The 16,135-nt window shown below is 48.5% G+C and overlaps 2 protein-coding genes across 2 annotated transcripts in view; one reads left to right on the forward strand and one right to left on the reverse strand.

Moving 5' to 3' along the window:
• The window catches only part of SLC2A4 (solute carrier family 2 member 4), a 157,954-nt gene extending 157,243 nt beyond the window's left edge, over positions 1 to 711 (forward strand). Inside the window, exon 11 of the mRNA XM_040415429.1 lies at positions 70 to 711. Within this exon, the coding sequence (XP_040271363.1) occupies positions 70 to 273 (204 nt within the window). The 3' untranslated portion in view covers positions 274 to 711. The remainder of the gene's footprint in view (positions 1 to 69) is intronic.
• Positions 712 to 831: 120 nt separating this feature from the next.
• YBX2 (Y-box binding protein 2) overlaps positions 832 to 16,135 on the reverse strand; it is a 51,772-nt gene continuing 36,468 nt past the window's right edge. Inside the window, exons 7-10 of the mRNA XM_040415430.1 lie at positions 4,803 to 4,968; positions 4,633 to 4,737; positions 1,442 to 1,501; positions 832 to 1,279 (exon numbers count right to left, since the gene is read on the reverse strand). Of these exons, the coding sequence (XP_040271364.1) occupies positions 1,457 to 1,501; positions 4,633 to 4,737; positions 4,803 to 4,968 (316 nt within the window). The 3' untranslated portion in view covers positions 832 to 1,279; positions 1,442 to 1,456. The remainder of the gene's footprint in view (positions 1,280 to 1,441; positions 1,502 to 4,632; positions 4,738 to 4,802; positions 4,969 to 16,135) is intronic.

Raw genomic sequence — 16,135 nt, forward strand, 5'->3', positions numbered from 1 at the left:
GAGAACCTGCATGACTGCTTAGCTCCCTGCAGGGTCTCGCACATCATTAAGTCTGTCTTCTCATTTCAGGACCTCTGCGGCCCCTACGTCTTTCTTCTCTTTGCTCTGCTGCTTTTGGGCTTCCTCATATTCACATATTTCCGTGTGCCAGAAACTCGGGGACGATCCTTTGATGAAATCTCTCATGCCTTCCGCAGAAACCACTCTCTGCTGGAACAAGAAGTGAAGGCCAGCACAGAGCTGGACAGTCTCGGTGGAGGAGAGGAAATGTGAGGACCCAAACTTGAGTAGCTCAGTCACTCATGGTCTGGCCCCTACCATACAGCGCATCCATGGTCTTCATAGTAATAGCCCAGCTCTGCTGTCCGGCAGGTCCAGTGTGGCCGCTCATCCAGGAGCAATGGCTGAATTTACTGCAGTAAACCTGAGAGGGGGCAGCAGTCTCCTGAGGACATGGTGGAACGCACCCTGGTCAGTGGCACCAACTGCCCATTATCACCTGACCAGTAATCTATGGCCGGCTGCTGCTTACCAGTAAATGCTATGAAGAGCTAGAGCATCCCCTATTGGGAGATGCAGTAATCCCACACGGTGTGCTGTCCTGTATAGAGGCCACAGCCCAGCGCTGTGCATTGAGTGGTATGTCACAAGTATATATTGGTCATGTATAGATGTATATATGGTTGCTGTGTCATTAAAATATCAAGCTCAGGTGTGAAGGTGATGTCAGGGCAGGAGCCACCACTGCAGTACCATCCCTGCCACCGCCATCTTGCCCTTATAACAAATCCCACCAGATGGTGGCGCTGCGCAGTCATGGAGTCGGTAGCACTCCGCCACAGCCCTCTGGTCACGTACAAGAGCTATGCTCTACTAACGCCATAAACCCATGGAACCAACACCAGGTCACCAGATACATTGAGGTCCATATTTCTCTTGAGGGTCGAGGCAGCATCACGACCCATTACCACCACGACAAGCCCACATGCAGTAAGACAAGGCACACAAGCGTTCTGCTCTTCCATCTTTACTACTACACAAGTCAGTGCAACAAAAAACCCAAACAAGTGCAAATAAGTCCTGAACACTGTGATAATGGCTGCCGTCAGCCACCCGCCATGTCACCGAGATGATGGCTGCCGTCAGCCACCCGCCATGTCATTGTGATAATGGCTGCCGTCAGCCTCCCGCCGTGTCACTGTGATAATGGCTGCCGTCAGCCTCCCGCCACGTCCCCAATGTCTGTGCAGCTGTGAGATGGAAGGATAATCCCTGGAACCTGCCGGGAGAAGAAGAAGAACACTGGTCAGTAGAGGCCCAGACTCCTATGAGGTAGCCATCAAGACCACCATAGCCACGTGCCCACCACACTCCAGGTATAAAACTCACTCCCAGGGCAGACACCACACATTCACAACATGGATACCATACGAGCAGATACCTGGTAACACGCGCATCACTCCACCCCTGCGGCGTCCAGAGGAGGGCTCGGAGCTGACCCCTGTAACAGGTGGAGAGATACCAGTGACTACACTGCCCCCACTGACAGGGGTATACATATATATATATATATATATAGACGACATGTCCGCTATCTGATGGGAGAGGCCAGTACATGTGTATGAGGACGGCAGATATGGGGGCACACCCCTGTAACAGGCGGAGAGATACCAGTGACTACACTGCCCCCACTGACAGGGGTATACATATATAGACGACATGTCCGCTATCTGATAGGAGAGGCCAGGACATGTGTATGAGGACGGCAGATATGGGGGCACACCCCTGTAACAGGCGGAGAGATACCAGTGACTACACTGCCCCCACTGACAGGGGTATACATTATATATAGATGGCATGTCCGCTATCTGATGGGAGAGGCCAGGACATGTGTATGAGGACGGCAGATATGGGGCACACCCCTGTAACAGGCGGAGAGATACCAGTGACTACACTGCCCCCACTGACAGGGGTATACATATATATATAGATGACATGTCCGCTATCTGATGGGAGAGGCCACGACATGTGTATGAGGACGGCAGATATGGGGGCACACCCCTGTAACAGGAGATACCAGTGACTACACTGCCCCCACTGACAGGGGTATACATTATATATAGATGACATGTCCGCTATCTGATGGGAGAGGCCAGTACATGTGTATGAGGACGGCAGATATGGGGGCACACCCCTGTAACAGGAGATACCAGTGACTACACTGCCCCCACTGACAGGGGTATACATTATATATAGATGACATGTCCGCTATCTGATGGGAGAGGCCAGTACATGTGTATGAGGACGGCAGATATGGGGCACACCCCTGTAACAGGCAGAGAGATACCAGTGACTACACTGCCCCCACTGACAGGGGTATACATTATATGTCCGCTATCTGATGGGAGAGGCCACGACATGTGTATGAGGACGGCAGATATGGGGGCACACCCCTGTAACAGGCGGAGAGATACCAGTGACTACACTGCCCCCACTGACAGGGGTATACATTATATATAGATGACATGTCCGCTATCTGATAGGAAAGGGCAGGACATGTGTATGAGGACGGCAGATATGGGGGCACACCCCTGTAACAGGCGGAGAGATACCAGTGACTACACTGCCCCCACTGACAGGGGTATACACAGGTATATATAGATGACATGTCCGCTATCTGATGGGAGAGGCCAGTACATGTGTATGAGGACAGCAGATATGGGGGCACACCCCTGTAACAGGCGGAGAGATACCAGTGACTACACTGCCCCCACTGACAGGGGTATACACAGGTATATATAGATGACATGTCCGCTATCTGATGGGAGAGGCCAGGACATGAGTATGAGGACGGCAGATATGGGGGCACACCCCTGTAACAGGCGGAGAGATACCAGTGACTACACTGCCCCCACTGACAGGGGTATACACAGGTATATATAGATGACATGTCCGCTATCTGATGGGAGAGGCCAGGACATGTGTATGAGGACAGCAGATATGGGGGCACACCCCTGTAACAGGCAGAGAGATACCAGTGACTACACTGCCCCCACTGACAGGGGTATACACAGGTATATATAGATGACATGTCCGCTATCTGATGGGAGAGGCCAGGACATGTGTATGAGGACGGCAGATATGGGGGCACACCCCTGTAACAGGCAGAGAGATACCAGTGACTACACTGCCCCCACTGACAGGGGTATATATATATAGATGACATGTCCGCTATCTGATGGGAGAGGCCAGGACATGTGTATGAGGACAGCAGATATGGGGCACACCCTGTACCAGGCGGAGAGATACCAGTGACTACACTGCCCCCACTGACAGGGGTATACACAGGTATATATAGACGACATGTCCGCTATCTGATGGGAGAGGCCAGGACATGTGTATGAGGACGGCAGATATGGGGGCACACCCCTGTATCAGACGGAGAGATACCAGTGACTACACTGCCCCCACTGACAGGGGTACATATATATAGATGACATGTCCGCTATCTGATGGGAGAGGCCAGGACATGTGTATGAGGACAGCAGATATGGGGCACACCCTGTACCAGGCGGAGAGATACCAGTGACTACACTGCCCCCACTGACAGGGGTATACACAGGTATATATAGACGACATGTCCGCTATCTGATGGGAGAGGCCAGGACATGTGTATGAGGACAGCAGATATGGGGGCACACCCCTGTAACAGGAGATACCAGTGACTACACTGCCCCCACTGACAGGGGTATACATATATATAGATGACATGTCCGCTATCTGATGGGAGAGGCCAGGACATGTGTATTAGGACAGCAGATATGGGGGCACACCCCTGTATCAGACGGAGAGATACCAGTGACTACACTGCCCCCACTGACAGGGGTATACATATATATAGATGACATGTCCGCTATCTGATGGGAGAGGCCAGGACATGTGTATTAGGACAGCAGATATGGGGGCACACCCCTGTATCAGACGGAGAGATACCAGTGACTACACTGCCCCCACTGACAGGGGTATACATATATATAGATGACATGTCCGCTATCTGATGGGAGAGGGCAGGACATGTGTATGAGGACATCAGATATGGGGGCACACCCCTGTAACAGGCAGAGAGATACCAGTGACTACACTGCCCCCACTGACAGGGGTATACATTATATATAGATGGCATGTCCGCTATCTGATGGGAGAGGCCAGGACATGTGTATGAGGACGGCAGATATGGGGGCACACCCCTGTATCAGACGGAGAGATACCAGTGACTACACTGCCCCCACTGACAGGGGTATACATATATATAGATGACATGTCCGCTATCTGATGGGAGAGGCCAGGACATGTGTATGAGGACGGCAGATATGGGGGCACACCCCTGTAACAGGCAGAGAGATACCAGTGACTACACTGCCCCCACTGACAGGGGTATACATATATATAGATGACATGTCCGCTATCTGATGGGAGAGGGCAGGACATGTGTATGAGGACATCAGATATGGGTCCCTGTCAGGTTCAGAGAACACCCTTGGGGGAGATGCCCCTTGTACAGACATGTGCTATGGGGTCCGTAACTGCGGCTCTTCATCAGATACGCATGTCCTGATGAATCAGGGTATTTACCGGACTCTGCGATTCTGCCGTCTCTGCCGGAGTGTCCGATGATTTGCTGGACGTGTCCTCTGCGGTGGATCCTGGCGAGGGCTCAGCTGGGGGTTTTCCATCACCCTGCATACATGGAGAACATGTTTGATATCTACCATTTTACCAAGAAGCTTTGCCTGACATCTCACCTGGGCGGCAGCTGTTCCAGGGGGCGCTCCTGGCCGGCGGCGGCGTTGGAAGTATGGGCGACTACGCTGTCTCTGAGGCTCGGGTTGTGGGGCTCCGTCAGAGGCTGCCCGGCTTTCTCCATCACCTCCCTCTGTTGGCTGAGGTGGAGGTCGCGGGCGGAAAGGTCTGCAGAGAACATCACAGCAGGACGTCAGACATGGGCCACAAAATCTATGGAGACCACAAGGCCTGCCCTCAGCTGCTTGCATCATTAAGACCCCAAATTAAAGGGGTATTCTGGTGGTTTGCAGTTACCCCCTAGGACCCCCACTTATCATGAGCACAGGGGCCTGTACATGTCAGAGGGGCAGCTGGGGTTACAGGGTCCCTGTTTTCGTGATAGGTGCGAGTCCAACTGCTGGGTAGGTTCTGTGGATAGGGGATAACATCCTTTAGGGGGGTTTTCAGGAGGGAAACAATATGGCTGCAGCATGTTAAATAAGACAGCACTCACACGCAACCCCCAGCCAAAGCGGCAACGGCGCGCCACAACCGCCAGCATCAGCGCCGGGTCGTGTCACCTAAAGAAAGGCTGGAGTGGGGGGGGGGGGGGGGCGGCGGCAGCAGCACAGATGCTGAAATTTGAAGGAACCAGCGGTGGGTCTGACATTAACCCCCAATGGATCTGCTGATACAGAGGACCTGCAGTCCGACGTCATCTTACCTCAACCTCACAAAGCCTGTTCCAGGACCGTCAGCGCCACTGAACGTTGTGCAGAACATTCACACAGATCCTGCAGAGCTGCGCTCCCGTACAGAGGGCGCACTACACTTTTCAGAAGAGAAAATACTCCTACCATTGAGGAGTATTTTTACCGGAGAAGGACGGAAGCTGCAGTAATTCAGATACATAATACGTGGCCTGCACTTGTTCACGTCTGCTGCAGATTCGGTCACAGAACGGACAGAAGCCTCACGTGCAGCAGTGCGACCCCGAACAGACTGCACGAATCCATCACAGTCATGGAGTCGGCTCCGCGTCTTCCCCGTCAGGCCAGTTCACGTGTTCTCCTCATACATTAAGTGTACACAGACGGCACCAGAGTGCCACTGAACAAAAAAGGTAAACTCCTTCCATTATGTTTTATGCTGGACTTTGCAGGATGGATAAACGTGGTACACTACACTTGCAGTGGAACTCTACGGTGACAGATGCACAGTATGCATTTTTTGATGTTAAAACATATGAAAAACTCACCCAAACGTGAACGTGGCCTAAGAAGTGGCTATGCAGGGAACCATTACTAGTCCAAAGTGATAAACCCAGCCCAGTATAGCAGATCCTCCCAGTACTTTACCACGTGGCTATCATATCCTGCCTGCATATATCAGCGTGAAGCAGGTGGCGCGGTGGCTGGTCACACACGCTGCCGCTGTCACTTGTTCTGCAAGTCCATCTTGATGTCCAGGCTGTAGTATTCAGCTCCACTGCCGCCATATTTGCCGGGGTCCTCGGGCAGCGCTCCCAGGTCTCCTTACTACACTCCCCCGGAAGCTGGCCCCTTCCAGCTCCCACCCGCTGCAGCAGCCTGCCCTAACCAACCCTAACAGCTCCTTCCTGTACGGAGCTTTGTCACTGGCTACAGCAGGCACAGGCAGCACCGCTGCGCATACTGCGCGGTTCACAGCGCGCTCTGCACTGATGAATGGCAGGTTAAAGTCTGAGGAGTATTGGTACGTCAGACTTTCTCCAGGGAGTAATACAGTCTGCACAGGTGTCTGACGCTTGCACAGGAGCCATGGCGACCTCTGCTCCTGTACCTCTCATATTGGTAATAAAATGGCAGAATTTACCACAGCCCACAACGAGCAGGATGATGCTTACGGCAGCTAAAAGAAAAAGCTGTAGATGTAGAAGATGGATCACGCAGGAATACTATAAAAATAAGGAAATCACAAAGAAACTGATCCCAATAAAGTACACAGTTACTTGCGATCAGCTCGTACATGGGTATATAATGACCCATACTGACGGAGTGGGCCTCAGGATTGGCACATAGCAAATGTGGTGCCAATAGTCCAAAAACCGAGCCCCGAAACTATAGGCCGGTAAGTCTAACATCTGTCCTGGGTAAACTGTTAGAGGACCTCAATGGAAATAAGCAAATACCGCCATATCAGCATGGCTTCATGAGGGATCGGTCATGTCAGACTAATTTATTCCGTTTCTATGAGGAGGTAAGTTCTAGACTTGACAGCGGTGAATCAATGGATGTCGTGTATCTGGACTTCTCCAAAGCATCTGACACTGTGCCACATAAAAGGTTAGTATATAAAATGAGAATGCTCGGACTGGGAGAAAACGTCTGTAAGTGGGTAAGTAACTGGCTGAGGGATAGAAAACAGAGGGTGGTTATTAACGGTACACACTCAGATTGTGTCACTGTCACTAGTGACGGTGACTCAGGGGTCAGTACTGGAGGGGTCACTGTAGGCTGTATATCCACTAGAGGGCAGCATGAATATAAATAAACATATATTTCACTACAGAGGACACTACACTGTGTATACACACACACACTACAGAGGACACTACACTGTGTATACACACACACTACAGAGGACACTACACTGTGTATACACACACACTACAGAGGACACTACACTGTGTATACACACACTACAGAGGACACTACACTGTATACACACACACACTACAGAGGACACTACACTGTGTATACACACACACACTACAGAGGACACTACACTGTGTATACACACACACTACAGAGGACACTACACTGTGTATACACACACACTACAGAGGACACTACACTGTGTATACACACACACTACAGAGGACACTACACTGTGTATACACACACACTACAGAGGACACTACACTGTGTATACACACACACTACAGAGGACACTACACTGTGTATACACACACACTACAGAGGACACTACACTGTGTATACACACACACTACAGAGGACACTACACTGTGTATACACACACACTACAGAGGACACTACACTGTATACACACACACTACAGAGGACACTACACTGTGTACACACACTACAGAGGACACTACACTGTGTACACACACTACAGAGGACACTACACTGTGTACACACACTACAGAGGACACTACACTGTGTACACACACTACAGAGGACACTACACTGTGTATACACACACTACAGAGGACACTACACTGTATACACACACACACTACAGAGGACACTACACTGTGTATACACACACACTACAGAGGACACTACACTGTACACACACTACAGAGGACACTACACTGTGTATACACTACAGAGGACACTACACTGTACACACACACACACACTACAGAGGACACTACTGTGTATACCCACTACAGAGGACACTACACTGTGTACACACACACACTACAGAGGACACTACTGTGTATACACACACTACAGAGGACACTACACTGTACACACACACACTACAGAGGACACTACACTGTACACACACTACAGAGGACACTACACTGTGTATACACACACACACACACTACAGAGGACACTACACTGTACACACACTACAGAGGACACTACACTGTACACACACTACAGAGGACACTACACTGTACACACACTACAGAGGACACTACACTGTACACACACTACAGAGGACACTACACTGTACACACACTACAGAGGACACTACACTGTACACACACTACAGAGGACACTACACTGTACACACACTACAGAGGACACTACACTGTACACACACTACAGAGGACACTACACTGTACACACACTACAGAGGACACTACACTGTGTATACACACACACACACACTACAGAGGACACTACACTGTACACACACTACAGAGGACACTACACTGTACACACACTACAGAGGACACTACACTGTACACACACTACAGAGGACACTACACTGTACACACACTACAGAGGACACTACACTGTACACACACTACAGAGGACACTACACTGTACACACACTACAGAGGACACTACACTGTACACACACTACAGAGGACACTACACTGTACACACACTACAGAGGACACTACACTGTACACACACTACAGAGGACACTACACTGTACACACACTACAGAGGACACTACACTGTACACACACTACAGAGGACACTACACAGGACACTACTGTGTATACACACTACAGAGGACACTACTGTGTATACACACTACAGAGGACACTACTGTGTATACACACTACAGAGGACACTACTGTGTATACACACTACAGAGGACACTACTGTGTATACACACTACAGAGGACACTACTGTGTATACACACTACAGAGGACACTACTGTGTATACACACTACAGAGGACACTACTGTGTATACACACTACAGAGGACACTACTGTGTATACACACTACAGAGGACACTACTGTGTATACACACTACAGAGGACACTACTGTGTATACACACTACAGAGGACACTACTGTGTATACACACTACAGAGGACACTACTGTGTATACACACTACAGAGGACACTACTGTGTATACACACTACAGAGGACACTACTGTGTATACACACTACAGAGGACACTACTGTGTATACACACTACAGAGGACACTACTGTGTATACACACTACAGAGGACACTACTGTGTATACACACTACAGAGGACACTACTGTGTATACACACTACAGAGGACACTACTGTGTATACACACTACAGAGGACACTACACTGTGTATACACACACACACTACAGAGGACACTACACTGTGTATACACACACACTACAGAGGACACTACACTGTGTATACACACTACAGAGGACACTACACTGTGTATACACACTACAGAGGACACTACACTGTGTATACACACTACAGAGGACACTACACTGTACACACACTACAGAGGACACTACTGTGTACACACACTACAGAGGACACTACTGTGTACACACACTACAGAGGACACTACTGTGTACACACACTACAGAGGACACTACTGTGTATACACACTACAGAGGACACTACTGTGTATACACACTACAGAGGACACTACTGTGTATACACACTACAGAGGACACTACTGTGTATACACACTACAGAGGACACTACTGTGTATACACACTACAGAGGACACTACTGTGTATACACACACTACAGAGGACACTACACTGTGTATACACACACACACACTACAGAGGACACTACACTGTGTATACACACACACACTACAGAGGACACTACACTGTGTATACACACACACTACAGAGGACACTACACTGTGTATATACACACACTACAGAGGACACTACACTGTGTATACACACACACACACTACAGAGGACACTACACTGTGTATACACACTACAGAGGACACTACACTGTGTATACACACACACACACTACAGAGGACACTACACTGTACACACACTACAGAGGACACTACACTGTACACACACTACAGAGGACACTACACTGTACACACACTACAGAGGACACTACACTGTACACACACTACAGAGGACACTACACTGTACACACACTACAGAGGACACTACACTGTACACACACTACAGAGGACACTACACTGTACACACACTACAGAGGACACTACACTGTACACACACTACAGAGGACACTACACTGTACACACACTACAGAGGACACTACACTGTACACACACTACAGAGGACACTACACTGTACACACACTACAGAGGACACTACACTGTACACACACTACAGAGGACACTACTGTGTATACACACTACAGAGGACACTACTGTGTATACACACTACAGAGGACACTACTGTGTATACACACTACAGAGGACACTACTGTGTATACACACTACAGAGGACACTACTGTGTATACACACTACAGAGGACACTACTGTGTATACACACTACAGAGGACACTACTGTGTATACACACTACAGAGGACACTACTGTGTATACACACACTACAGAGGACACTACACTGTGTATACACACACACACTACACTGTGTATACACACACACACTACAGAGGACACTACACTGTGTATACACACACACACTACAGAGGACACTACACTGTGTATACACACACACTACAGAGGACACTACACTGTGTATATACACACACTACAGAGGACACTACACTGTGTATACACACTACAGAGGACACTACACTGTGTATACACACACACACACACACACTACAGAGGACACTACACTGTGTATACACACACACACACTACAGAGGACACTACACTGTGTATACACACTACAGAGGACATTATAATGTATATATACTACAGAGGACAATATACTACTACAGAGAGATCTGGATAGATTGGAGGCTTGGGCAGATACGTGGCAGATGAGGTTCAACACTGACAAATGTAAGGTTATGCACATGGGAAGGAATAATGCAAGTCACCCGTACATACTAAATGGTAAAACACTGGGTAACACTGACATGGATAAGACCTAGGAATTTTAGTGAACCGAAAACTAATCTGTAGAAACCAGTGTCAGGAAGCTGCTGCCAAGGCCAATAAGATAATGGGTTGAATCAAAAGGGCCATAGATGGCGGTGATGAGAAGATAGTCCTACCACTTTACACATCACTAGTCAGACCACACATGGAGGACTGTGTACAGTTCTGGGCTCCTATGAACAAGGCAGACATAGCAGAGCTGGAGAGGGTCCAGAGGAGGGCAACTAAAGTAATTACTGGAATGGACGGACTACAGAACCCTGAAAGATCAAAATTAAGGGTTATTCACTTTAGAAAAAAAGACGACTGAGGGGAGATTTGATTACTATGTATAAATATATCAGGGGTCAGTACAGAGATCTCTCCCATCATCTATTTATCCCCAGGACTGTAACGAGGACACACCCTCTGCATCTGGAAGCCTCTTTATTTACGGTAAGAGCAGTCAGACCGAGGCCTCTTTATTTACGGTAAGAGCAGTCAGACCGAGGCCTCTTTATTTACGGTAAGAGCAGTCAGACCGAGGCCTCTTTATTTACGGTAAGAGCAGTCAGACCGAGGACTCTTTACGGTAAGAGCAGTCAGACCGAGGCCTCTATTTACGGTAAGAGCAGTCAGACCGAGGACTCTCTGCCTGAGGAGGTGGTGATGGTGAGTTCACTTAAGAGTTCATAGAATGCACTACCACCTCAAAGATAAAGTACTTTTCCCGTAACCATACCCTAATATCCAAAAACTTCCCACATCTCTCAGCGACAGCCCAACCAACCTCTGCCAGCGAACTCCGCGCAAATGGAACTCAACACATGATCCCACTCCAGCACTGTACGCGAAGAATGGAGGAGTCAGAAGACAAGGAAAGCCGCGCCCCCCCCCCCCCCCCCCGGCAACACCCTGGAGCCAACGCAACAATTCTACTTACTGCAGATCTCACAGGCCGCACGTGCCAGGACGTTTCTCCTGTACCATTTATTGTTATTTTCTAGGATAAGTCATTTCCCAGTTGGACACTACTATTGAGATTATACCGCCATATCAGATAATCACCAATGACATGTGCCGCTCTACTGAACACTTCCCATTAGGGAAAGCAGCATTCATGTCAGAAAGATACGCTGCATAGAAGAAAGAAAACTCCAGAATTTCCTCATATTCTGAGCATCGATAAGTAAAGAGGTGTTCATAACAATGAGAGACGGCATTTATTTTAGAGCGTTACTGTAATGTACCGCCTCTGTCATATTTACGGTGTATCTAAATATACACTCCTCAATACTACATTCAGTCCTGGCCCAATTATTTTCCAAAGAAATCATTATTGGAGGAGATTCCCAGCCTTGGATTCTCCCTCCTCCAGACATCTTCTAGTTAGTGGTATGGAGACTTTCCCATGAGAGATTCCACCTTCTACTCCATCCAACTAATTCCAGAACAGATGTCTCATCAGTAGGTCACACCCGCACAACCCTCAAACTGGCAGATCACTCCTCCATACCAGACCTTGAAGCAGCAGTGGTGAACCGATGGTACGCAGGGCAGAGGCGGTACTCAGAGCCCTCTGTGGGCCGGGCGTGGGGTTGCTACGTGTGCACTATTACCACTGTGGAGTGCTCATTAATACCACCTCAGTCCCCCCTCTTCTGCTTGAATAAAAAAATAAAAAAAACTCACCTCCTCCATGTGATTGCGCCACCGGAAACACTCATTGCTCACTAGATGCTCAGGACAGGACCTGCGCTCTAGCGTGATGACCGTTTCGCAGCATTGACTGAAAGCAGCAGGTCCTGTGAAATGTCATCACACTGGAGGCAGGTCCTGAGCATGCAGTGAGCAGCGAGTGTTCACCATAGCGCCATCTAATGGAGGAGGGGAGGTTTTTCTGCACAGGAAGAGTGGGGAAGAGGGCCTTATTAATACTTGGGGCCACTGGGACATTATTAATACTGGGGGCATTCATTTGACTAGGGCCTGTGTTAAGCCACACCCCCAGCGCTTCACTTGGCCGGTATCTTTCAGTATTCAGGTTAAATCGCCATGTTGGCACTTTGCGATAAATTAGTGGGTTTTGAGTTGCAGTTTGGGCACAGTCTCAAAGTTTCACCATCACTGCCTTTAAGGCTATGTACGCCATTACTACATTGTGCTCATGAGCTAAAAATCATTAAAAACTGGTCTGTATTACGAATATGGAGCCCTTTTCTCAGTACAGGGCCGAGATGCTCTAATAGAGGGATCTTTATTTGCTCAGTCAGGCAGCTAGCTGATTGATCACTCATCTTACTGATAAGAATGTGGCAGAATAAGCTCTTAGTAAATTACAGATTAGGGCACAAAATAAGAGCACCAGTCACACATCTAGAAAAAACAGTTAACCCTTTGACAGAACAGCTCAATATTTTTTTAGTAAAGATAAAATGAAAGTGATTTTTAGCCCAAAATTACAAAAAAAATTTTTTACGTGCTCCAAAATATGTACACGGCCTTTCAAGAACAAGATGCAGGTCCATCAACCCCTATATGACGACTAATAGACGAATCTTCTCTAAAACACCACGTCATCTCTCCCACCACATCCGACCCCAACCTCTCTTCCACAAGGGGGAATATTTCTACAGACCACAGCGCACAAAGACAAGCAATCTTCAGCATTACATCAGAATAATGGCTCCGACGGCCGGTACACAGACCACGGACACTGACCAGTGTGCAGACCGCACATGGCTGGCACTATGACAGAAATGTCTATTCTTGTCCTGAATTGTGGACAATAGGACTCGTTCTTTCTTGCGAGGCCGCAGAACAGAAAGGTACCGTGTGCTATATGCATCTTTGGCGGCCCCATTGAAATCAATGTGTCCGCACCCGCTGTGTAAAATTGTGGAACAGATGTGGACCCATTCATACCCATGTGTAATGGACCCCAAATCTCAAATGAAAAAAATAAACCAAACAATTGAGATTCTAAATCACATGCAAAAACTCAGACTAAAACGTCAACAACTTCTTACAGACCACAAGGAAATACTAGACACGAGATGAACTTCTAGGCCTCACAACCAGGAACATGCCTGCAAACTATAGGCCACCAAGAAGTATAAACCCACAACATACAGAACACCAAGATTATTTCTTTGTACACCATTTTACAAATGAACCCACATTATACAACCTTCAACTTTTCATATCACAAATTTTACCAAAAATAGCGCCTCAGTCTAACTCCTTGAAGACCCCATTCACCAACACATTCTATACACGGTAAAGCCCTAAAGTTGGGCAACCCCCCCGGCCCCTTCTCCACCTTCTATAACAGTCACTAAACATCCCCTCTTATTACACAACCCCCCCGGCCCCTTCTCCACCTTCTATAACAGTCACTAAACATCCCCTCTTATTACACAACCCCCGGCCCCTTCTCCACCACTCACTAAACATCCCCTCCTCTTACTTATTACACAACCCCCCGACCCCTTCTCCACCTTCTGTAACAGTCACTAAACATCCCCTCCTCTTACTTATTACACAACCCGACCCCTTCTCCACCTTCTGTAACACTCACTAAACATCCCCTCCTCTTACTACTTAGACGCTCGGCATGTTTAAAGTCTGTACTAAATTAATAAGGGGGTCCTCTATCATGTAGATGCAGTTAATACCAGGCCCTTACTAATGTATTCTCATTCTCCATTTTGCTTTCTTTGCTGGCTGGATTATTTTTCCATCACAATATAGATCTATCGTTTTCATGGTTACGACCACCCTGCGATCCATCAGTGGTGGTCGTGCTTGCACATAAAGCACTGGCCTATAATGTACAAGCCTGGCCACCACGGAAGCAAGGAGTGTATATTGTGATGGAAAAGCCCCTTTAATTCTGCTATTCTGGAAAGAGCATTCCTCAGGCTCTCTGACCCCTTCAAAATCAGTGACGGCACATGACAGGGGCGCCCTCTCCCCTTTGCATTATTAATGGGACCCCTAGCAGAAACAATAAGTACCAAATTACAGGCATAAAAATAGGTAAATCAGAACATGAAATGACACTTTATGTTGACGACGTGACATTGACAAACCCTGAATACTAAACACTGGTGTCCTGAAGCCGCCCAAACTAAACTAACCGCACCACTGCCATATCGACGGGATAATATAAAAGATGGAGGGATATATTACAACGACCAGTCAAACCTACAAAGAATCAACCCTTAATGACTTCTCTACCCCAGAGGCTATCTTCAGATACAAAAACCTAACTATCCCGGGCAAGAAAAACAATCATAACCAAGAAGTATTAGTGCCCTTCAATATTCCATCTACTCAGTCACCGGCCCGGCACACACTCAGTCTGCCACAACTACAAAAAGTATATGGACCGGCTGCAGAGCAAGAAGAAAAGGTAATGACTCAACTGGAAGTCAGGAGGCATGGCTGCCAAACCTTACCTACTAGAAAGCAGCATTACTAGTACTCATTCCACAGCCACCCGTGCATGCCCCTCATTCCACAGCCACCCGTGCATGCCCCTCATTCCACAGCCACCCGTGCATGCCCCTCATTCCACAGCCACCCGTGCATGCCCCTCATTCCACAGCCACCCGTGCATGCCCCTCATTCCACAGCCACCCGTGCATGCCCCTCATTCCACAGCCACCCGTGCATGCCCCTCATTCCACAGCCACCCGTGCATGCCCCTCATTCCACAGCCACCCGTGCATGCCCCTCATTCCACAGCCACCCGTGCATGCCCCTCATTCCACAGCCACCCGTGCATGCCCCTCATTCCACAGCCACCCGTGCATGCCCCTCATTCCACAGCCACCCGTGCATGCCCCTCATTCCACAGCCACC

This window comes from Bufo bufo, chromosome 1 (genome assembly GCF_905171765.1).
Source record: "Bufo bufo chromosome 1, aBufBuf1.1, whole genome shotgun sequence".
NCBI lineage: Eukaryota > Metazoa > Chordata > Amphibia > Anura > Bufonidae > Bufo > Bufo bufo.